This window comes from Ranitomeya variabilis, chromosome 4, assembly GCF_051348905.1.
Source record: "Ranitomeya variabilis isolate aRanVar5 chromosome 4, aRanVar5.hap1, whole genome shotgun sequence".
In the NCBI taxonomy this organism is placed as follows: domain Eukaryota; kingdom Metazoa; phylum Chordata; class Amphibia; order Anura; family Dendrobatidae; genus Ranitomeya; species Ranitomeya variabilis.
This window is the reverse complement of record NC_135235.1, coordinates 301,459,949-301,485,379: the sequence shown is the minus strand read 5'-3', so window position 1 is coordinate 301,485,379 and position 25,431 is coordinate 301,459,949. Positions and strand designations below refer to the sequence as shown.

General features: G+C 40.8%; 1 protein-coding gene across 3 annotated transcripts in view; it reads right to left on the bottom strand.

The window, feature by feature from the left end:
- Positions 1-25,431, bottom strand: part of AJAP1 (adherens junctions associated protein 1) — a 446,974-nt gene that overhangs the window by 245,519 nt on the left and 176,024 nt on the right. For all 3 annotated transcript variants that reach the window (XM_077250316.1, XM_077250315.1, XM_077250317.1), the window contains exon 2: positions 14,278-14,993. In XM_077250316.1, the coding sequence (XP_077106431.1) occupies positions 14,278-14,993 (716 nt within the window). The remainder of the gene's footprint in view (positions 1-14,277; positions 14,994-25,431) is intronic.

Genomic DNA, 25,431 nt, shown 5'->3' with positions numbered 1-25,431 from the left:
AGCACCCGCTGCCGGGGAATAGTGCTTACTGTAGCGCTTCTTCCCCGACTGCCATCCATGTGGTACTGATGCAGCACACAGACGGCACACGGTTGCCACATGTGTACCGCAAGTATTACACACACGGACATGGATATCTCCGGTGCAGGTTTTTCTGGTACCAAAAATATCACGATGTGTGAAAGAGGCCTTAATCAGTCTATGAGGTAACAATAACAAGAGTCAAAGACATAACTTGAAAAGAAGTTTAGACGGATTCTCCATTTTGCATGCTACATTTTTATCAGATTGATCTTCTAAAAATTGACACCAGAGGGAAATTACGCATTTCATTGTGCCTATTACAAGTGTACATTGCATGTTCTTTGCATATACGTGCTAAAGTCTTTTTGTAGTTATTCCTCTCTCTTTGGTTATTGATGGGGGCCTTGAATTACCTATTAATTTTTATGAATACTAAAGTCCCAAGCAATATACATGTTTTCTATCCCTCTAATGTATGTAGGTTACTTACAGTGCCTTGTGAAAGTATTCACCCCCTGGAACTTTTCAACCTTTTCCCACATATCAAGCTTCAAACATAAAGATACCAAATGTACATTTTTGGTGAAGAATCAACAAGTGGAACACAACTGTGAAGTTGAACGAAATTTATTTGTTATTTTAAATTTTTGTGGAAATTCAAAAACTGAAAAGTGGGGTGTGCAATATTATTCGTCCCCTTTAACTTAATCACCACCTTTTGCTGCGATTACAGCTACAAGTCGCTTGGGGTATGTCTCTATCAGTTTTGTACATCGAATGACTGAAATTCTTGCCCATTCTTCCTTGGCAAACAGCTTGAGCTCAGTGAGGTTTGATGGAGATCATTTGTGAACAGCAGTTTTCAGCTCTTTCCACAGGGTGATGAGCTATGTTGCCTTTACGCCAAACATATCGTTTGGTATTGTTGCCAAAAAGTTTGATTTTGGCTTCATCTGACCAGAGCACCTTATCTTATTCCACATGTTTGGTGTGTCTCCAAGGTGGCTTGTTGCAAACTTTAAATGACACTTTTTATGGATATCTTTGAGAAATGGCTTTCTTCTTGCCACTCTTCCATAAAGGCCAGATTTGTGCAGTGTACGACTGATTGTTGTCCTATGGACAGACTGTACCACCTCAGCTGTAAATCTCTGCAGTTCATCCAGAGTGATCATGGGCCTCTTGGCTGCATCTTTGATCGGTCTTCTCCTTGTTTGAGATTAAAGTTTAGAGGGACGGCCGGGTCTTGGTAGATTTGCAGTGGTATGATACTCTTTCCATTTCAATATGATTGCTTGCACAGTGCTGCTTGGGATGTTTAAAGTTTTGGAAATCATTTTGTATCCAAATCCAGCTTTAAACTTCTCCACAACAGTATCTCGGACCTGCCTGTTGTGTTCCTTGGTCTTCATGATGCTCTCTGTGCTCCAAACAGAACCCTGAGACTATCATAGAGCAGGTGCATTTATACGGAGACTTGATTACACACAGGTGGATTATTTTTATCATCATTATGCGTTTAGGACAACATTGGATCATTCAGAGATCCACAATGAACTTCTGGAGTGAGTTTGCTGCACTGAAAGTAAAGGGGCCGAATAATATTGCACACTCCACTTTTCAGTTTTTGAATTTCCACAAAAATGTAAATTAACCAATAAATTTCGTTCAACTTAACAATAGTGTTCCACTTGTTGTTGATTCTTCACCAAAAATTTACATTTGGTATTTTTATGTTTGAAGCATGATATGTGAGAAAAGGTTGAAAAGTTCCAGGGGGGGCGAATACTTTCGCAAGGCACTGTAAGTCTAAGGTCAAGGATAGAATGGAGTCTCCGGATATTAGATCATATTTTTGGACTTTAGATGCAGATATGAATCCAAGATTAACCCATCACATGAGTCTTAGGGAAACTTAGATTGTTTTAGGCATCTACATTGGTCACATTGATTACATCTGTATTTGATAACAGACCAGTTCTCATGAGGGAAATTTTGTTTTTAGGGGGTGTTTTTGCTCCACTTTGAATTATTTATATTGGGGAATAAGGGGCGGTGTCACCAAAATTATAAATGTCACAAAAATGGTGTAAAACATTGAAAAATTGCAAAATTCTTGGGCAAACCTTGGTATCACAAAAATGTAGCAACTTTTGGCATTTATTACGCTGCTTTAGGAGGAGGAGGAGCAGGGCAAGGCCATGACTATGTGCTCTCATCCCCCACTAAAATAACAAAATCTGTCTGCGTTTTCGAATCCAGAATTGTTACTCCAGCCCTAGGCTAGAGTAGCATTTCTAGTGCAGCGCATGGAGGCGCTCACCACCCACTAGGGTCACCATCTTCATTAAGTGATGTGCATTTCTAATAAATCCGGCACGGTGTACTTTGTCAATAATGGCATAGTGCGATCTTCCCCAATGCCAATCTAGACTAAGTGGCCCCTAGCAGTTTCTGGTCAGGTTGCATGGGTGTAATTTGGATTTGGGGTTGTAAACTCTAAATGAAGGGTTATTATAATACCTAGCTCCATTATTATAGTGATCTGTGGTCATATAAATTTTTTTTATTTTGGCATGGATGAATGGTCCAATAGCATGCAGATCTTCTGAAAAGGACATATACAGTTAGGTCCATATATATTTGGACACAGACAACATTTTTCTAATTTTGGTTATAGACATTACCACAATGAATTTTAAACAAAACAATTCAGATGCAGTTGAAGTTCAGACTTTCAGCTTTTATTTGAGGGTATCCACATTAAAATTGGATGAAGATTTTAGGAGTTTCAACTCCTTAACATGTGCCTCCCTGTTTTTAAAGGGACCAAAAGTAATTGGACAGATTAAATAATTTTAAATAAAATGTTCATTTCTAGTACTTGGTTGAAAACCCTTTGTTGGCAATGACTGCCTGAAGTCTTGAACTCATGGACATCACCAGACGCTGTGTTTCCTCCTTTTTGATGCTCTGCCAGGCCTTCACTGCGGTGGTTTTCAGTTGCTGTTTGTTTGTGGGCCTTACTGTCTGAAGTTTAGTCTTTAACAAGTGAAATGCATGCTCAATTGGGTTGAGTTCGGGTGACTGACTTGGCCATTCAAGAATATTCCACTTCTTTGCTTTAATAAACTCCTGGGTTGCTTTGGCTTTATGTTTTGAGTCGTTGTCCATCTGTAGTATGAAACGACGACCAATCAGTTTTGCTGCATTTGGCTGGATCTGAGCACACAGTGTGGCTCTGAATACCTCAGAATTCATTTGTCTGCTTCTGTCCTGTGTCACATCATCAATAAACACTAGTGACCCAGTGCCACTGGCAGCCATGCATGCCCAAGCCATCACACTGCCTCCGCCGTGTTTTACAGATGATGTGGTATGCTTTGGATCATGAGCTGCACCACGCCTTCGCCATACTTTTCTCTTTCCATCATTCTGGTAGAGGATGATCTTGGTTTCATCTGTCCAAAGAATGTTCTTCCAGAACTGTGCTGGCTTTTTTAGTTGTTTTTTTTAGCAAAGTCCAGTCTAGCCTTTTTATTCTTGATGCTTATGAGTGGCTTGCACTGTGCAGTGAACCCGCTGTATTTACTTTCATGCAGTTTTCTCTTTATAGTAGATTTGGATATTGATACGCCGACCTCCTGGAGAGTGTTGTTCACTTGGTTGGCTGTTGTGAAGAAGTTTCTCTTCACCATGGAGATTATTCTGCGATCATCCCCCACTGTTGTCTTCCGTGGGCGCTCAGGTCTTTTTGCAGTGATGAGTTCACCAGTGCTTTCTTTCTTTCTCAGGATGCACCAAACTGTTGATTTTGCCACTCCTAATATTGTAGCAATTTCTCGGATGTTTTTTTTTTCTGTTTTCGCAGCTTAAGGATGGCTTGTTTCACCTGCATGGAGAGCTCCTTTGACCGCATGTTTACTTCACAGCAAAACCTTCCAAATGCAAGCACCACACCTCAAATCAACTCCAGGCCTTTTATCTGCTTAATTTAGAATGACATAACGAAGGGATTGCCCACAACTGTCCATGAAATAGCCTTGGAGTCAATTGTCCAATTACTTTTGGTCCCTTTAAAAACAGGGTGGCACTTGTTAAGGAGCTGAAACTCCTAAACCCTTCATCCAATTTTAATGTGGATACCCTCAAATGAAAGCTGAAAGTCTGAACTTCAACTGCATCTGAATTGTTTTGCTTAAAATTCATTGTGGTAATGTCTATAACCAAAATAAGAAAAATGTCGTCTCTGTCCAAATATATATGGACCTAACTGTAGTTCATCATACCCTTGAACACACTATCATTTGACTGTGCAATGAATTCTCATTACCAATCTATCCTCATGTGTCAACTTCCATATTGCAGCCGGGCTCAGATTTTCTGTTCAAGATCCACTTCTGAGTGAATGCGCTATTTGCTCTATATCAGTCATTCATCATTATCTCTCTAAACTGAGATGAGTAACACAAGCAAAAGCCATAACCGCTAAAGGCGACATATTTACTCCCAGGAAAGTTATTTCTACACATAGAAAAAGACAGATGTGGTTTGTTTCACACTCGACTCGTCTACATTCATCAGAATTTTACCGAGACAGAAGGGCTAAAAATGCAATGAACTGTTCAGTAGAACCGGCGCTCGTCTGGACTGCAGGTCAATGCAAGGAGGTCTGCGTCCTACCAGGGTGGGAATAAATGGAGATGTAATATAAAATATGAGAGAGGTTTGAAAACGTGTCCATATCAGCACTGAAGGCATTTCAGAAAAATATAAAAATGTCTGCTTTCTTCCTAGAAGAATACATGGGTTGAGTCTTTTATTTTAGCAATACTGCTTTTCTATTGATGTAAATGGGGATCATCATGACTATCATACACAATCCGTAGACCAGTGTTCCTCAACTCTGGTCCTCAAGAGCCACCAACAGGTCATGTTCTCAGGATTTCCTTAGTATTGTACATGTGATAATTGCATCATTTGGGCAGGCAAGCATTCAATCACCTGTGCAATACTAAGGAAATCCTGAAAACATGCCGTAGACAATGATGGCACTGTTTTTTGGAAGAAGAAAGCAGCCATGGTTTCCAAGTTTGGACTAACTCTTAAAGGGAAAATGTCAACAGTGTTTGCTAAATCATCTGACGTCGACAAAGAGACCCTGAAACCAATGATGTATTACTTAGCTTATTGGGTGCAGTGGTTCTGCCATAATCAGAGTTCTTAGATGCAGCATGTAGCAGAGCTCAGAAAGCTGACCCTACTCACAACACAGATTTCTATGTACGTTGTCTATTGACATTGAGCTGCTTATCACAGGAAGGGGTGGAGTCAGATGGCTTAGCACGTGCCAGCTAGTCACATCAATGATAATGTCCTAGTGATAAAACCTTCATTATAAGTAAATAACAGCACACAAATCGATAAAAAACAAATGAAAAGAGGATAGGTTGGCATTATTACTAATTGCGATCAAATTAATGAAGTAACATATGGAGATAAATATCATTGTTTAAGTTCTAAGTCAGTTATAACATAGACACATGTGGCACTCAACAGGAGACAGGTAATACCCAAAATAGGAACAGAGAGATAAGTGACTAAGAAGATATTTCTTTATTACAGACAGAGTGGAAGATACAGACAGACAGACAGAAAAAAAAGAGTGACGGCCATTTCACGCTGCCAAGTGCTTCATCCAGGATTTTATGTTTCTCTGTTCCTATTTTGGATACATCCTAATAAGTGTGACACATCATTAAATTCAGTGTTTTAACCCCTACCTCATGCTGTTCTCAGATTACATAGCAAAAACCTGCTGACGGATTGCCTTTAAAAGTGGAAAATGATTAAGACATCTATATACACAATAAATATATCTGTAGCAAATAATAAATACACATTGTGGTCCATTCTTATGTCCAGAATGACCATTGAGAAGAAGGAAGAAAAATGACAAAATATTTTAAACAATGTGAATCATTTCTTAGGAAACGTATAAAAAAACACTTTTAAGCACATCATTGTTAGATTTCATATTATAATATTACATAGTTCTAACTATTCCGGGAATAGACAAATCAAACATCTCACCCACTTGTATCTTATCTGCAATGATTTGAACATTGATAATGAACTTGAAAATGAAGGAAACCAACATCCGTACAGAGTTAAAACCATAAAAGCTTTATTTTTCTTCATTGAAATTGAAAAAAAAAAAAAAATGGCCACAAAAGATACGTTTCTAATTATTATAATTGATATTTTAATTTCCAGGCATTTAGTTAACTTTAACAGTTTAATTTTCATTCTTTTTTTATTGATTTTTATTTACATTATTTATATTGTTATCATGGCAAAAGTCATAAAGCCTTAAAGGGAATCTGTCAATAGGACCAACCCTCCTAAGCCATCTCTGAGGGCATGTAGGTCATAGGAAGTTGATCTGATGTCTTATTCCAGAGATATCTACATTTTTATTTATATGTAAATGATCCATTAAGATCTATAAGCCGGACATAGATCTCCCTGAAAATTTGCCTTTAGAGCTTATTGTAAATGAAAGTACATGTACATGTGAGACATGTAATGACTAACAGTGTGCTCTCCTGATCTACATATCTCACACTGGTGACGACTGCTTTCAAATAAAATAATCTCTGGAGGCAAATTCTGTACGTCTAGCCCTTAGATCTTAACAGTGAAATAACAAAAGACTGACTGACACTTCCAAGCTAGTGTGAATTTGTGCATACTAGGAGCAGTCACCTCCATATAAAATATACAAAAAGGTTACACTCTATTGTGCTAAAGCATGTAAACATGGAATATATGAAATATGAATAGCAATACTGCTTCTGAATGCTAGGAAAAAATGAGACGCTTAGCACATAATTTGGCCAATTCATGCTGGCCCAGCAACCAACGTCAAGGTGGTCTCAAAACTGATGGGTCCCTCCCTACATATCTAATGTAAATACCTCTCTCTTAGATCTTAACAGCTCTGTTATGATCCGGTGGCCTTGGAGCCGCATGAGACCTTCTCTGGAGAAGGTGGTACCTGTACAGACCGCAACCCTAAACTGACACCGCAACTAGAAGTAGCTGTGGGGTGTACCTAACATATCCTAGACACCTCAACACAGCCGGAGGACTAAATAACCCTATAGATGGAAATGGGAATTCTATCTTGCCTCAGAGCAGAAACCCCAAAGGATAGGCAGCCCCCCACAAATATTGACGGTGAATATAAGAGTAAAGACACACACAGGCTGAAAACAGAATTTAACAAAAGAGGCACTTCTAGCTAAATAGTAAAGGATAGGACAGAGTACTAAGTGGTCAGTATTAAAACTCTGAAAATATCCACAGCAGAAAATACAAAAATTCCACATCTAACTAAAGACATATAATGTATATCTGCATCTCCAGAGAATCCAGCATGACTGAAAAAATCCAAACAAGTCTAAGCTGGACAAGACAAAACAATGAATTGTTCTGAACTGAAAAGCACACTGCATGTGTGCTGCAGGAAAATAAACCAGACACTTATCTTGACTGAATTGGCAGCAGAGCAGAAGGAACCAGACAGGGATGTAAACCCTCCAAGAACAATGGACAACTGGCACTGACTAATGAATCCAGCACACCTAAATACCGAATAGAGCTGCAATCAGCAGAAACACCTGCCCTGGACTACAACCCAGAGACAACTGCACTATCACAAACAACCACCGGAGGGTGCCCAAGAGCAGAATTCACAACACAGCTCATATGCATAGCAAGAAAATGTGTATTTCTCCGTAATAACACATCGGATCTCAGATATCAAGATATCATTTTATTCAACTTTCTATGACTTACATGCACAAAAAGACAGCTTAGGGGGGTAGTTCATGTTGACAAATTTCCGTTTAAAGGGGTTATTCACCCCGATTTTTTTTTTTTTAAATGACTGCTATATTCACATTACCATTCTCCACGCTTTCTATTTCTTAGTTCACTATGCTTCCCGTTCAGTCCAAACATGCATTTTACTTATACAGTCAATCATGGGAACCAATTTGACACCACTGTGGCCAGTAATTGGAAACATTGTGAGCTGAGAGGCAGTAGATTTGTTAGGTAGGTATACTTTATTTTTAATTATTATAGAGCATCCTTGTATTAAAAAAATGGGGATAGCAACTTCTTAAAAGGGACCCTGACAGGTCCCCATGTCTCCCATACCACCAGTATTTCTATTTTCTGGTATAATTCCCTGCCTAACAATCACTTTATTACATTTGACACATATACAGATCTGTAGACAAAGTATGTCTAAAGTTTGCTAATCATATGCAAATTAATCGTTAGATTAGTTGATGGGACATTTGTTTCCCCAGACTACTAGTCCCACTTATGATACAATCATGAACCTGTGGGCGTGATAACCTGGTTTGCAACAGTCGGTATCATTGCGAGCTTTCTGCAAAACTGGCACATGTGCAAAATTTTCTATTATACAAGCCATTGAGCCTCTGAAGCCGGGTGTACACTTCCAAGCTTCAGAGGCTCACTGCTCATGTCCAAAGTCAGAGACGTCAGCAGAGGAGCTAAAGAAGAAGCTTCTCTGTGATAACATGATAAGTAGGGCCACTAGTTTGGGCAAACAAACTAATTTGCATATGATAAACAGACTTTAGAAATACTTTTCTAAAGATTTGCTTTTGTGTCAAATATAATATATGGTCTGTTTAGCAAGGAATTTATTCTGGAAAATACAAATTGTGTATGCAGCTCCCATGTAGACACATATACTCAGTGAGTGATGTACAAAGTGTAAGGGAGAGGGTCAGAAGGAGAAAAATGGCATATGACTATGGGATCTGACTACATAGGGTGAGCTTGTAGTCTGTTACCATGGAAACACACAAGAGAATTGTACAAACTGAGTTTGAGCCTTTACTCTCTAAAAGCTCGTTTGTAGCTGTAAAGTCTGTCTGTATGATAAGTATATCTTTGATTGACATCCATAAATTACAAAACAAGAGGAATTTTAACAAATACTATATAAGATTCAGGTCTATCGACACTCTTAGTATGATAACTTCATAAACTACAGTGACGTTTTGGCATCTTCAATCCATATACTGCCATCTAGTGAATCTGTAATCAAGTTCTGTGTGTAAATATATATATATGCAAAATGATCCGCCGGACTCTTTGAAGAAGTTTTATTGAGCTTACATTTCAGAATTGCATAAGGAAGAGCATCATTAATAAATCTCTTAAATTAGGTTTAATGTGGATTAGCATTTCTTTGATATGCTTCAAAGCGCTGGAGCTTTAAACATAGCCAAAACATATTTTTTGCAGGCCCACAATACATATCTAGATGGAATGTGTCACTGGATTACCTGTAGACACTGTAAGGCAAGGGAGCAAGAAGTATGAGAAAGCCTGGGCCAATGGCATTGTATCAGCCATTACTTTTATTGTTTATATATTTTTCTTTTCTATAGAATGTGTAGGAAATAGGAAAGAAAATGTAAGTTTTGATTTTCTGTTGCAGTGATACAAGCAGTCCCTGACCAGTTATGAATGAAACCCAAAAGCTAATCCTCACCTCTCCGGTTGCCTCGCAGCCCGCCGTCCAGTCCTCTCCTTTTCACCATCTCGCACCGCATCTCTGGTCTCCATATTATAGGTCAGGACTTCCAGCCGGAGGCAGATCTCAGAGGTCACTGCGTGTTCTAAGGTCGCGATATTGTGTGCCGTGACTTTATGAACTCATTATCTTTATTTATTATTATTTATTTAGTTTATTTTATTTAAACTGATCGCCAGCATTTAAAACTGACTAGCTAAATCCTTCTAAGCTCTATGTAGAAACAGGAGGTCAATTTTATCTGCACAAGTCATGAGTCACTGCAAAAGTAAATGGTAGGGGCGAGGAGGGAGCTGCTACGTCAGGAGTTGAAGAGGGGAATGATAAATGAAGGGACAAGAGACTTCATGTTTCTACATAGAGCAGAGAAAAGAGAAGAATTAGCTGGGTAGAAAGGCAAAAGGAGCAATTGTAAATGCACAGTGGTATATAATATGATTGCAATAAATTAAGAGGATAAAAACTTTGCTGGGAGGAGTAATTCTTTAAGTAACTGCGTCTGTCTGTTATAGACCTAAAACCTCTCCAGCTCTAGTTGTAGGCTTCTGTTGGTCTGAAGTACCACATGGTTTAAAGAGTTAGTCCAGGACTATGATATTAATGATCTATGCATTGGATAAGTCAACAAATGAGACTAGTGGAAGTCTGACATTCGGGACAACACCAATCAGCTAATATCTATTCCAGCAAACGTAAGCAGTGTTGGCGGCTCCATACATTTTTTAGTGGTCGCTACCAAGTTCTTGAGTTTATCTCCAATTCACTTTCAGACATTACAGATGTCATATAATTAAATGTCTTAAAGTGGTTGGTCAGATGAATAAAAGGTGCCCTAGATGTGTTTCAAAATATTATTCATACAATTTTCCAATATATTTTTTTTTAGAAATGAGCCTCCGATGTCCCATTTGTAGCCCATTCCCTTGAATTGGATATAAACTGCAGTAATTCAGCAGCAGCCACTAAATGTATGGAGCTGTGGAGTTCCACTCCCTACATTGCCTACATCTGTCCACTAGTGGAGCAGACACCAGCTGATCGGTGGGGTTACCTGGAGTGATCCAGGCAACTGATCTTATACTGATGACTAGTGTTGAGCGATACCGTCCGATACTTGAAAGTATCGGTATCGGAAAGTATCGGCCGATACCGGCAAAGTATCGGATCCAATCCGATACCGATACCCGATACCAATACAAGTCAATGGGACTCAGGTATCGGACGGTATTCCTGATGGTTCCCAGGGTCTGAAGGAGAGGAAACTCTCCTTCAGGCCCTGGGAACCATATTAATGTGTAAAAGAAAGAATTAAAATAAAAAATATCGCTATACTCACCTGTCCGACGCAGCCGGGACCTCAGCGAGGGAACCGGCAGCGTTGTTTGTTTAAAATTCGCGCTTTTACTTGGTTACGTGAGGTCCCGGCTTGTGATTGGTCAGGGCGGCCATGTTGCCGGGACGCGGACCAATCACAGCAAGCCGTGACGAAATTACGTCACGGCTTGCTGTGATTGGTCCGAGTCCCGGCAACATGGCCGCCATTAACCAATCACAAGCCGTGACGTCACGGGAGGCTGGACATGCGCGTATTTTGAAAAGCGCGCGTGTCCAGCCTCCAGTGACGTCCCGGCTTATGATTGTTCACGGCGCCATGTTGCCGGGACGCGGACCAATCACAGCAAGCCGTGACGAAATTACGTCACGGCTTGCTGTGATTGGTCCGCGTCCCGGCAACATGGCCGCCATTAACCAATCACAAGCCGTGACGTCACGGGAGGCTGGACACGCGCGCTTTTCAAAATACGCGCATGTCCAGCCTCCCGTGACGTCCCGGCTTGTGATTGGTTAATGGCGGCCATGTTGCCGGGACGTCACTGGAGGCTGGACACGCGCGCTTTTCAAAATACGCGCATGTCCAGCCTCCCGTGACATCCCGGCTTGTGATTGGTTAATGGCGGCCATGTTGCCGGGACGTCACTGGAGGCTGGACACGCGCGCTTTTCAAAATACGCGCATGTCCAGCCTCCCGTGACGTCACGGCTTGTGATTGGTTAATGGCGGCCATGTTGCCGGGACGCGGACCAATCACAGCAAGCCGTGACGTAATTTCGTCACGGCTTGCTGTGATTGGTCCGCGTCCCGGCAACATGGCCGCCCTGACCAATCACAAGCCGGGACTTCACGTAACCAAGTAAAAGCGCGAAATTTAAACAAACAACGCTGCCGGTTCCCTCGCTGAGGTCCCGGCTGCGTCGGACAGGTGAGTATAGCGATATTTTTTATTTTAATTCTCTTTTTTACACATTTTTACATTAATGTTGTTGCGATACCCGATACCCGATATCACAAAAATATCGGATCTCGGTATCGGAAATTCCGATACAGCAAGTATCGGCCGATACCCGATACTTGCAGTATCGGAATGCTCAACACTACTGATGACCTATCTGAGGGATACTAGTTCTGTACAACCACATTAATAATGCTTTATTGTACATACATCTTATTTAGGCCAAGATTGAAAATAAGATGTCTGATCGCGAGAGCTTGGTATTGGAGATTTTGCATCACAGTGCCAAGGAAGTTTAGATGCATTCCTGAACTCTACTTACTACTGATCCTTATGTATGACGTACTGTGTGGTATGGTGTAGAACATCTCAAGGCTATGTCTTTAGAAGTTAAAAAACCCTTTGAAAGGGACTCTATTGAGGTATATTTTCCTCTTGGCTCCACATATCCTGAGACGTTCTGGCAGGAGATGTTCATGCTATATGTGTCTATAGTTGCCCGCCATATTCTTGCATCCAAAGGAAGGCTATTGTGTCAAAAATATTGATATCTATTCCATCACATATATTTCTAAATATAGTCTCAGATCTGTGTAGAACTTCCAGAATAATAGGATCTTGACACACGTTTTGCATCTAAAAAGCTTCATCAGGAGGTACTTCATATTACAAAGTAGGAATTTATCAGGAAATATATGTTACCTTCTGTATTATGCTGATTTTGATTACTGCTACTCTTTTCTAATATATCAGACCCTATGCTCTGAAACTGATGCTAAAATATTATGCAGATACATAACTGTTACAGCTATTAGTATGATATCTCGTGAACCTTATTTTATCATGCCTTATCAGGTTTCTAATATTGCCTCTTTTTATATGTTACTCATTTCACAGGCATTGGTTAAGCAAACGCTCAAATAATTTTCTCTCTATTTTTGTATAATGGACATAGAATATATATGACTTTTGGTATTTAATAATATGGATATTTTGTACACTATGGAACTGGTTTGTCAAGTGTTGTATCTCATTCTCATAGTATGTTTTCTATTGTAATGAAACATGTAGCACCGGCCGCTACAGAATGTCAAAAACTACAATACGCATTGTGGACATTAGTGCTTCTTCAACTGTTTAATGGAACTGCTGCTCCTCATCAATAGCAATAATGGTATTTCACTAAAGAGCTGTCCAACTCCAATATACTTTGCTGTAAATGGATTGATAATGAACCAAATAGCTTATCACACATGGGCCGGGGTCTACCTGTTCAAGATGAGTGCACAGATATAGACCAAAGGTTTCTTCAAAACTAAATAAAAAGGAAATGATTAATTTTGATAAATAATTGCAATACAATTAATTTAAGCATATAGCTACAAGGGGTTTTCCCAATATTTCCAGAGGATAGAGGATAAACTGCTGATCCCTAGGGATCTGACTTAGAAGAGAACTCCGGAATCCCAAGAATGGGGCTCCAGTACTGAGAGAACAAAGCCCTGTATTGAATCGAAGGGAGGTGCATATGCTCAACCTCTTCCTCACTAATTGTTTATGGAGCTGTTGGAGAAAGCTGAGTGCATTGCTTGACTATTTACAACAGTCACATTGACAATGAATAGAGTGGAGGTCAAACTTGTGTATGTCTGCTCCATTCAAGACAAGGATCTGTAAAGTCATGCTCTTGGGGTACAGGAGCCTTGTTCTGAGTATCTCAAAGATTGGACCTTGGCGATCAGCAAGTATCATGTATAAGAGATAACTTGTGATTTTGGGGAAAACCTTTTTGAAAGGGTGGTCTCATATTGAGAGTCCAGTGTGGGGAACCACCGATTAACGCCACTTCTGCTCTGGTAGTCCAGCGATGGCTACATTTTATATGGTATATGGTCGGTCATTCATTCGATTGGAAAGCATGTAATTTTTTTTACTGCAAAACAGTCTGTTTTGGTTGGAATCCTGTGCAAAACATTTTATTCACATCCCAATGTACAACTAGTACAATCATCCAGTGCTTAAATAACATCCAAATAACACGGCTACATAGTTGACTAAACCCAGTCTAAAGGGATGTACAGACTTTAGGATAAGTGTGGGTATCAACATTGCAAGCTTTGGCGACCCAGGTCATTACAGCTAGTAACCCCCCCTGAGGTGATGTGCTCCGTGCATCCATAATAAGCATTATTTTCAGACCTCTAGCATGAGATAATGAACCTACCATGAAACCAACTTGACCCAAGATCCTGTAGCTATGGGTTATGTTTCACATTTACATTCTTACACAGTCTACAGCTTACTTTTAACGTACCTGAGGTTTCATTAGGTATCTTCGGTCTTGCAGCCTTCCCGTTCCCTGGAAAGGGTTCAGTTGTGCTAATCCTCCCGGGGGGCTTTTTACCTCTATGTACCCCTGGGTTTTGAGAAGTCATGTCTTTACTCTGTGTTGTTGTGGAAGTAGTAGTGGATGTGGTAGTTCCTGACAATGTTGTCCTTCCTTGTGTCGTAGAGGTTCTTGTGATCTCATAAATCCCAGGGATTGTGCTAGTTTCCACCAAGTCATCATCCCCTGTTGGACCCCATATAATAATTTCTGATATCGTAGTCGGCTGACTTTTACTGTCCAAAAACGGTGTAATATTCCAACTTCTCCTTTGGACTTGTCTTTTATCCCTTTTCAAGTGAGTACTTTTAAATGAGTCTCTTACTCCATGTGTTGAGGGAACTGTTTTTGCTCTGGAAGAGTCCTGTAATGGCACCATTCTAGAAAACTTTTGGCCCACATTGTCTTTGAGATATATCTGTTCATAATTTGTAAACGGACTCAGAAAATAATTCTGACTTCTTGGCTTCTGCCTCCCCTTTGGGTTCCATAATGCTGTGTGATGTATCCTATGTTCTAGTGATGGTCTTTGCAGGTATTTGTATGCAGTACTTGGAGGTCTTGATTCGCAAACAATGAAATCCATGGCTAGTTGAAAAATGGCTATCAATATCCAAGCATGGCTTCCTATCGAAGGGCCTGATCTGTAGATAGACATATAAAACATATTAGGAAGACTATTAAAAAGTTTTATTTTGGGCTTCTCTACAGCTATTTCTTTAATAATTGAACATATCCCAATAGAACACAACATCATCTAAATATTTCATGCTATTTAATGAAAACTATGTAACATCATGTTGTGACACATTACACAAGAGAGGGAAAGCTCATTTTACAAAAATAATTGAGAAAATGAATTCATACTCTAGTACTCTTGCAATTGAGAAACGAAATGCACATAAATACAGCTTCATGCATGGTGGATGTCAAGGACTTTCAAGCCTGTTCATATCACATTTTCTCACTCAGTTTACCATATTAATGCTCTCAGCGAATACGTTAAATGAAGGCTGTGACGTATGCCATACAATGCCATCCATTAGGCTGATGTCACACTTGAGAGTGTAATGCGAGAACATCGGGTGAGTCTCTTGCATCAATTCCTGGCACTGCCGCTGGCACTCGGACCGGGTATTGATGGGAGACTCGCGCGAGTTTCCTGCATCACACTTGCAAGTGTGACCCCGGCCATACTTATAGTCTTCATTGTTAAAATGTAACTATCATTTCAGAAGAACTTGCAGCAGAATATCTGTATCTGCATCTAGCTCCACTCTTCTCCCACCTTTCTTCCTTCTCCATAAAATGTTATGAGCAGCAACTATCATCTCCGCGCTCTGTAATGGGACAGTTTGTGCTCACTGAATTATACTACCTTTATGTTTTACTGCGTTCTGACATATACCTGCCAGAGAGAGGCCAAAAAGACACTATTAGCTCCACACTCTAAGAACATGCTAACATTGACGCCAATGACTGGCTACAGTGGTTATGTGAATGTATGGCAGATAACTGCTACAGCAACAGAATTAATAGGGGAGTATTGCTTTTTTGTTGTATTTTATAGCTTTCTTTTCACTAGAAAAAAAAACAACTCCTGGATATTCCCTTTAAGAGGAATCCGTCAGAAGGATTAGCCCTCTTATATGGGAATGGAGGTCATAGAAAGCTGAATAAATTAATATATTGATGTCTGCGATCTGGTGTTTTAGTCCAGAGAAATCCACATTTTTTCTTCATATGTAAATGAGCTGTTAAGATCTATGGGCAGGACATAGATCTCCCCTAGGAGTCTGTCTCTGGGAGCATGTGCTTTTTCTATCTGTATGACATTGATCAATCATGAGCAAGCAACAACTTGCAGGAGAAATAAGAACTCGGCCCACAATAGCTGAAAGCAGGTTTCTCAGTGTGATGCATGCAATGACAGTCTGCTCTACTTACTGGTCTCACTGCTGAGATTTGAGCAATTACATAGCACCAGGGGAAGAACAGAGATGAATGTAATTATAGACACCTTTCTTCTTTCATCATGACAGCCTGTGTGGGGGAAGGGCAGGTACAGCAGAGCTGACAGCAATTTGAGTGGAGGGTTAATAGTAGTGTTTGTAGTGAGACAAACATCAGCTCTGCTGTACTTCTCCTCACCCATACTGACTGCCACAGAATGAAAGCACAAAGGTGTATGTAATTGCGCTCATCTCTGCAGTACTCCATACACTATGTAATTAAACACAGTTTTGTAGGAAGATTAGTAAGGAGAGCAGAATTTTTGCCATGACATATCTAACACAGGAGAAAGCCTGCCCTATGCTATTATGGGGGCGTGTTCTTCTTTCCCCTGTATGTTGCTGACTGCTTACTATTGGTTAATATCATACAGGGTGAAGAAGTATTTGACACTTGGGAAGAACTATGTCCTGCAGATAGATCTTAAGTTAACAGCTCATTTTCATAGTTAAAACAAATGTGGATTTCTTGGGAATTAGACATCAGATTGCAGATATAAATATATCATTTTATTCAGATTTCTATGATGTACATGCTCATATAGACGGCTTAAGAGGTTTGATCTTTCTGACAGATTCCCGTTATGTCCATGCTGATGATTTGGAGCTTTGTATTAGAAGTGAAGCTGTGACCTCTCATGATCCCACAATGTTAATTAGTGCTGTTTTTTATCCACGTTTTCTGCAGGTGTCCGTACCAAGGAATAACAATCTTTTCTGTGTTTTTGCTGCATTTTTTCATGCATTTTTCCATTTGTTTGATACATTTTGTGGCAGATTTGAAGCAGCTTTTTTGATACATTTTTTTTTAATCCAGAAAAGCTATTATTCTGAACTCCAAACCCCAACAGTGTTTTTTTTACACACGGTTTTACATACGTATTTTACATTGACTTTTTACATGGCACTCCATAGGAACCTGTAGAGAAAAATCACTGTAAAAAATTCACAGTTTAACAAAGACTTTAGACACAAAGTGGGTGCAGATTTCATAAAATCCCATTCACTTTGCTTGGAAAGTTAATTTCAGCGGATTTTCTGCACACAATAGAAGCAATGGAGAAAACAAAGTACCGTATTTATTGTGTACATAATGTAGGATCATGGCCTTAAACCTTTTTACCCAGCAAATGGTGTTGGCCAGCCTCTGAAGGTTCCTGATAACTATTGGGGAGATATTAGCATTGGTATACAGAACTCATTCAATTGTTGTCAGGTAGGTGGGATAACTTCATCTAAGAAAGACGTCACCATGCAAATGAATATATTTGGTCCACTTTAATGAAACCCTGAACTACAATTTTTTTTGATAGGGAATGTTACTCGCAGCAGGAAAAATGTAGCATAACTTGCCCCCAATTAATGTAAGACCATGTTATATGGGGTCATGGAAGACTCCAAAACACAATCCAACACATATATGAGTTAAATTCCTTATTTATTGGTTTAAATGGGACAAAAACAGATCACGGACTACAAAACGTATTCAGCAAAAGTTGAAAACTATGTGTCTCGGACAGTATTCTTCTTAATTATGGCAGGATTTTCCACTTCGACATATAAAGTGTAGTCCTCAGTCCTGACGTACGTTTGCTTTAATAAGATCAATGGACTGTGGTTGTCCAACCCCTTTAAAAATAAATAATTCCTGATAATGTAACCAAGTATTTAATTATGTTACTGGTAACTATTTATTTGACTTTGTGTCCCAATGGTTAGTTTCCCCTTTCAAGAACAAAGCTCTTTACACTTGCAGAATCCACTGCAATTAGCAAAACACCAAAAGAATGGAACTCAATGCATGAATAATCTGTTCCAAAAGGCAGGATTCAATAGTAATAATGAACGTACATTAGCACAAGTAATGGTCTATATCTAAATAATGCCTAAAAGAAAGAAAAAAAAACATCACACAGAAGCAAAGAAATAGCTATTTTCCACGCATTGTCATAAAACAATATTGTGCTAGCAGCTTTCTTCTGTGTCTCCCCTTCGTCTTTGATCTACTCGTCATGCTGAGGCATGTTATAGTTTTATTTTTCAAAGCCGCGGATTCCATTTATTGTCTCTGTTCTCCCATCGTTTACATTCAAAACGCGAAATATTCGCAAATACAATTTTAACACTTTGTCTACAAGAAGAAAAGCAAATACAATACAAATTCTACTTTTAGTAAAAAATAAATGACAAAAAGAGTATTCCAGACTTCATGGATAAGTTCATGTTCCATCAAGGAGGCTTTATTTCTTGGTACGTTTTTTCAGAGGTCATCAAAGATACTCAGGAAACGTTTTGGGCACTTTGCATTAACAGGTCCAGAAGGGAAAAAGATGACCAAATATTTTAGATAAATTTATGTTAAGAAAAATTGGGGCACATGAACTTCATTAAATTCATCATCGAAGGAACTCTGTCAACAGGTTCTTGCTACCTCATGTGACACCACAGGTCCGGTGTCTGAACAACCAGCAATCAGCTGGTTTTAGTTGAAGCCATTGGTAACCATACATTCTTGAAGAAGCAAAAGAAAATAAATGGACTTTAATAATAGAGAGAGACAGGAGAGATAGAAGAATGGTGGTTAGAACTGTTGTTTTGCACCACAGGGCACCTGGATCAAATCCTACCAAGGACAATATCTGCAAGGAGTTCGTATCTTCTCCCCATGTTTGCATGAGTTTCTACAGGTTCTCCAGTTTTCTCCCACACTCACTCACGGCGACAGTGATGTGGAATATAATGGCATTATATTAGTAAGTCAAATAAATGAGAATAAATGAATAGAAAGTTTAGACCAGTCTTTTTCAGAGGAACACTTAATAATTCAAATGATTTATACCCACAGGAACAAGCAGTGGTAGCCAAACATCTCCGGGTCTCACTGTTTAGAACTTGTTCCAAGAAATTCATGTTCCTGGCTCCGAACCTGTGTTGGACAAATGCAGACTCACGTCTATCATTTGTATGTTGGTTATAGTTCCCATATTTTTCATCTCTCTGTTAGCAGTTTCAGCCTAGAGATGTCCTATTTCTATTTAAAGGGAAACTGACACATGAAAAAATGTTAGTAATCTGCAGGTTATTTTTACAATAATTTATGCTTTAAGTAGAATTTGTAGCTAATTATCATATAATACTTAATGGAACCAATTTATTAAATAACGTTTAAAAACCACCAACCTGTGGTAACACCAGTGATAGATAGGTGCAGCTTCCCATATTAAATATCGATATCCGACCCATATTAGGCCTTAAACTGGAAGGGGCCAGCATAGTGGGTAAATCTGGTTAGAGAAAGCATGTAAATGACTGTTGTTCATTAAGTCCCCTTGGGGACATGGTATCCATTCTAAATGTCCATTCACATTCCCTTTGGAGAATGGTCCTGTCCCAATTACCCCCCCTTGGATTGGGTTTCACAACTTCAATGATGGTAAAATTAATATTCATCATGTCATTCGGATGTTGTACTCTCATATGGCTAGCAAGGCTGCTCTCCCTCCCTTTCCTTATATCACCGATATGCTCACCCACCCTCCTCCGAAATTCCCTTCTTGTCTTCCCAATGTAATCTTTGGGGCAAGGACAGGTGGCCATATAGACTACTCCTGCCGATTTACAGTTTGAGAAGTCCCGTTGGTAGAAGACCTTCCCTGTACAAGAGCTCACAAACGATTTATTAGGCTTCATCCACTTACACAGCTGACAATCGCCACACCGAAAGAAACCACATGGCTTTCTAGCTAGCCAGCAATCTTTTGCCATTGGTTTCCTATAATGGCTATGAACAAGGGAATCCTTTAACGATTTTCCTTTTCGAAAAGTGATGTCCGGACGGGCACCCAGAAACCCCCTGAGGTCTGGGTCCATCATCAAGACATCCCAATGTCTATTTATGGCCTCCCTCACCTTCTGATGTTGGTGATCAAAGGTCCCAATGATCCTAGTGATTTCATTATCACCTGCCGACGCCCCTTGTTTATACAGTAGCTGTTTTCTATCAGTATTGGCAGCAGTTTTATAAGCTGCATTTAAGACCTGTGGCGGATAGTTTTTCTCTCTGAATCTATACATCATGTCTCTTGCCTGACAATGAAAGGTATTCACATCCGAGCAGTTTCGCCTCAACCTTAGAAACTGGCCCTTTGGGATGCCCTTCTTAAGAGGCACAGGGTGATGACTATTCCAGTCCAGGAGGCTGTTTGTGCTAGTAGGTTTACGATAAATGTTAGTCGTCAGCTCTCCATTTAATGTCTTCTTGATCTTTACATCAAGGAAAGCTAATTCCTCCCTGTGGATCTCAAAAGTAAACCTTAGGTTGATGGTATTAATATTCAACTCAGCCACAAACATGGAGAACTGTTCTCTTGGCCCCAACCAGATAATGAAAACGTCGTCAATGAACCTTGACCACATGGCTATCAAGTCATGCCACCACTTACTGTTTTCCCCAAAAACAACCGTCTCCTCCCACCAGCCCAGGAACAAATTTGCATACGATGGGGCACAGGGATACCCCATCGCCGTGCCCCTGAGCTGGTGGTAGTGCTTGCCATTGAATTTAAACGCATTGTGCGTTAATACGAATTCAAGTAAGGAAATGACAAAATCATTGTGTCCTTTACACGTTATCGATCTTTGTTTTAGATAATGTTGGATCCCTCTGATACCCACTTCATGTGGTATATTACTGTATAAGGCTTCGACATCAATTGATGCCAGGCAAAAGCCGCCATCAAGCTGTAGACCCTCCAGCTTCCTTAGTAAGTCTGTTGTGTCCCTCAAATATGAGGGAATAGAAGTCACAAATGGTCGAAAAATTTCCTCTAGATAGAGGCCACAATTTTGAGTCAGCGATTCAACCCCGGACACAATGGGTCGTCCCTTGAGGGGGTTTAACCCCTTGTGTACTTTGGGTAGTGTATAAAAAGTGGCTTGCAATGGAAAAGAAGGAAGGAGGAATTCGAATTCAGACCTTGATAGCAGATTTTTACCCAAAGCATCTTCTAGAATATCATTAAGTGCGTTTTTATATTCATTTAGGGGATCAGACCTAAGAATCTCATACGTGTCCCTGTCCTGAAGGATGTTCTGACACATGTCACAATAAACCTGGTGGTTCATGATGACAAGATTTCCACCCTTATCGGATGCCTTTATTACCAGCTGATCATTATCTTTAAGGGTTACTAACGCTTGTCTTTCCCTTTCCGTGAGATTATATTCTATTTTGGGGTCATGGCTCTTAATTTTTCTCAAATCCCTCTCTACTAGTTGCAAAAAAATATCAATGTTACTGGTTTCACCTAATGGTGGCATTCTGACGCTTTTATTTTTCAACTTAGTAAATGGTCCTCTCCCTGTGTTTGACCCCTGTTCATTCTCTCCAAGAAGTCCTACCAGAGCCTGAAAGCTCTCCAGGTCTTCCTCTTGAAGTCCCTGTTGAGCGCATTCTTCCTTATCATTATGCAAGAAAAATTTCCTCCATTTAAGTTTTCTACAGAAAAGGTTCAAGTCCTTCACCCACCCAAAGCAATTATATCTGTTTGTGGGCACAAAATTCAACCCCCTCTGCAAGATACTGTACTCATCTCTAGTAAGGGTATGGGTAGACAAATTAATAATTTGACCTCTAGCTAATTTGCCTTGGTTCTGAGAAAATATCCTGTTTTCATCCCCTGCTCTAAAAAAGAGGATGATGAGGATGAGGAAGAGGGTCCTGATGCATCCCTTGGGTTGGGAAGCGAGGTCCTTGGTAAATCTCCTCCATTCCTGAAAGGGGCCTTTCCTCGCCTTCCATATTTCCCTCTCGGATGTTGCCATCTCGATTGTCTAAATCCGTATCCCCCCCGATTGAAGGCCCCTCTCCCGGATCCCTCAGTTCTTTCAGTATCTGAGGTGTCAATATCCGAGGAGGAAGCCTCCGAAGCTCTGTCCCTCTGGAAATCAAATGCCAAATTATCCGCAAAGTTTTTCAGATCTTTCTGGAATTGTATCTGTTTTCTTTCTTTCAACAGAGCCTGATATTTTTCCACCGAGGTCTGTAAAAGACCCTCCCTCCTGTTGAAATCTGGGTCAGATTTGAATTTCAATACTTTTTCTATCAAACTGTTCAAGCTGGTGGTAGATTTATCAAGCAATTTTTTCTCCTCCACCAATAGCAGTTGCATGAAACGTATTGAAGAATCAATTGACTCTTTTTTCCAGAGATCCAGGAGTTCTGGGGAGGACGTTCTTGGTGATGGGGTAATGTTAATTCTTAGTCCTCTGGGAATGATTCTATTCTTAATGTAATTCTCTAGCGTCCTAATTTCCCACCATGCTTTTAGAAATGCCTTATATCCCATATATACCTCATTGAATACGTTCTTTAGAGTTATGGGCCCTGTGCCTGTATCTTGGGCACCCTCTACATTGAAGGCCTGTATAGCATCCTCCAACCAAAAGTTCTGATTTACTGGGCCTGAAAGGAAGCTGGCCATACTACCACTGTCTGAATAATTTAAATTTTTACAATAATTTATGCTTTAAGTAGAATTTGTAGCTAATTATCATATAATACTTGATGGAACCAATTTATTAAATAACGTTTAAAAACCACCAACCTGTGGTAACACCAACAGAAAACATACAAACAAACACACCGTGAAAAAACTAGTGTGGAGGGACTAAAAGAACCCCTATGCTCCGTCTATGCTGGAGGCTGCCTAGCTGCGGGGGTTGGCGCCCTATGGGATACGTATTGGCGCCCCCGCTCAACGTAGGCTGTCCCTGGGGTCCCTGATACACCCTTATGAACTAGTTGGGCCCCACTACCCACACAATAATGGCTGAAGGACCTCTATGAGCTAGACAAAGACCAATCCTGTGTCTAAGGAGTCCTATACCCCACACTGTGAAATTAAAAACATATCTGAGCACATGAGAAAAAGGCTGTCGGTGGCAATTGCAGAATGACTAAAAAGAACTTCTCCTCGATGGAATGATATTAGTGCGGTTTCATTAATAAATAATTTCCAAGATAATAGCCGCACTCTTCTGAATAAAAAACCGTCATGAGGAAGTAGCCACAAACAGAGTCTTGCTGCCTCTTTGCAGCTTAATGATGCAGACCATATTGATACTTATCGCAATATTCATATGCCACCCGCCCTGTGCCTGTGTAGCCTCAACGCGTTTCGCCTCTCTGGCTCATCAGGAGGCTCGATTCGGTGTCATGTGTCTCGATGTATAATGATGCTAAAGTGTCAGATGTTCATTACCTCAGTTTTATAACCGCCCATCCGGTACACACGCCGCACATTCTTCCTGTAACCAGACCGGAATTTGCGTCAGAGGGCACTCCCCTCGTGAAGACAGCGATGTCACAGTGCGCATGTCTCAAGTGGAACGCACAATTGATTTCCTGCGTCTCACCCTAGGCCTTCTGCGCTTGCGCCCTATTGGCGCACATATTTCCTGTTGTCGGTGCAGAGGCCGCATGTCACGGACCTCCGCCCATGACACTCAGGAATAGATCAGTGCGCATGCCCAATGCGGCACGCTGAATAGCTCTCTGTGCCTCACCATGGGATTTGTACGCATGCACCCTGCTATCCGCGGTAATAATCTCCGCACCGGCGGCGCATGCGCCGATTATATCAAGCGGGCCTATATCGGCCCGGCAGTCTGCTCATAACTGCGCAAGCGTCAGATGACATTTCATGCTGTCTGCAATCATACTCTTAGTGCAGGCGGCCGCAAAGTAAGATACGTCCGCACTAATTAAATCAAAAGGGCCTCAGACGTACCGGCAGCCTGCTAATATCTGCGCATGCGTTGGGTGACATTCAAAATCGCCTGGCATGCAATTAGATAACGTTTGCCGGGCAGACTTAATGAACAACAGTCATTTACATGCTTTCTCTAACCAGATTTACCCACTATGCTGGCCCCTTCCAGTTTAAGGCCTAATATGGGTCGGATATCGATATTTAATATGGGAAGCTGCACCTATCTATCACTGCCGCAAAGCTCCCCTTGGTATAGGGGTGTACATAGATTGATATGTGTTATCCGGGAATAGAAATCCTCAGTGGCTAACTGAACCTTATGATTAAAATGGGAGACATAGGGACATTAGGGGATATTACGGTATTCTATCTCCTGTTGCAGCAAGGATATTTGTTGCTGATTATGCCTTTTTTATCCTTGATTAATTGTCTTTATGCTGGATATCATTGTTTTTTATTGCTGCACATAGGCATCTGCCCGGCAAACGTTATCTAATTGCATGCCAGGCGATTTTGAATGTCACCCAACGCATGCGCAGATATTAGCAGGCTGCCGGTACGTCTGAGGTCCTTTTGATTTAATTAGTGCGGATGTATCTTACTTTGCGGCCGCCTGCACTAAGAGTATGATTGCAGACAGCATGAAATGTCATCTGACGCTTGCGCAGTTATGAGCAGACTGCCGGGCCGATATAGGCCCGCTTGATATAATCGGCGCATGCGCCGCCGGTGCGGAGATTATTACCGCGGATAGCAGGGTGCATGCGTACAAATCCCATGGTGAGGCACAGAGAGCTATTCAGCGTGCCGCATTGGGCATGCGCACTGATCTATTCCTGAGTGTCATGGGCGGAGGTCCGTGACATGCGGCCTCTGCACCGACAACAGGAAATATGTGCGCCAATAGGGCGCAAGCGCAGAAGGCCTAGGGTGAGACGCAGGAAATCAATTGTGCATTCCACTTGAGACATGCGCACTGTGACATCGCTGTCTTCACGAGGGGAGTGCCCTCTGACGCAAATTCCGGTCTGGTTACAGGAAGAATGTGCGGCGTGTGTACCGGATGGGCGGTTATAAAACTGAGGTAATGAACATCTGACACTTTAGCATCATTATACATCGAGACACATGACACCGAATCGAGCCTCCTGATGAGCCAGAGAGGCGAAACGCGTTGATACTACACAGGCACAGGGCGGGTGGCATATGAATATTGCGATAAGTATCAATATGGTCTGCATCATTAAGCTGCAAAGAGGCAGCAAGACTCTGTTTGTGGCTACTTCCTCATGACGGTT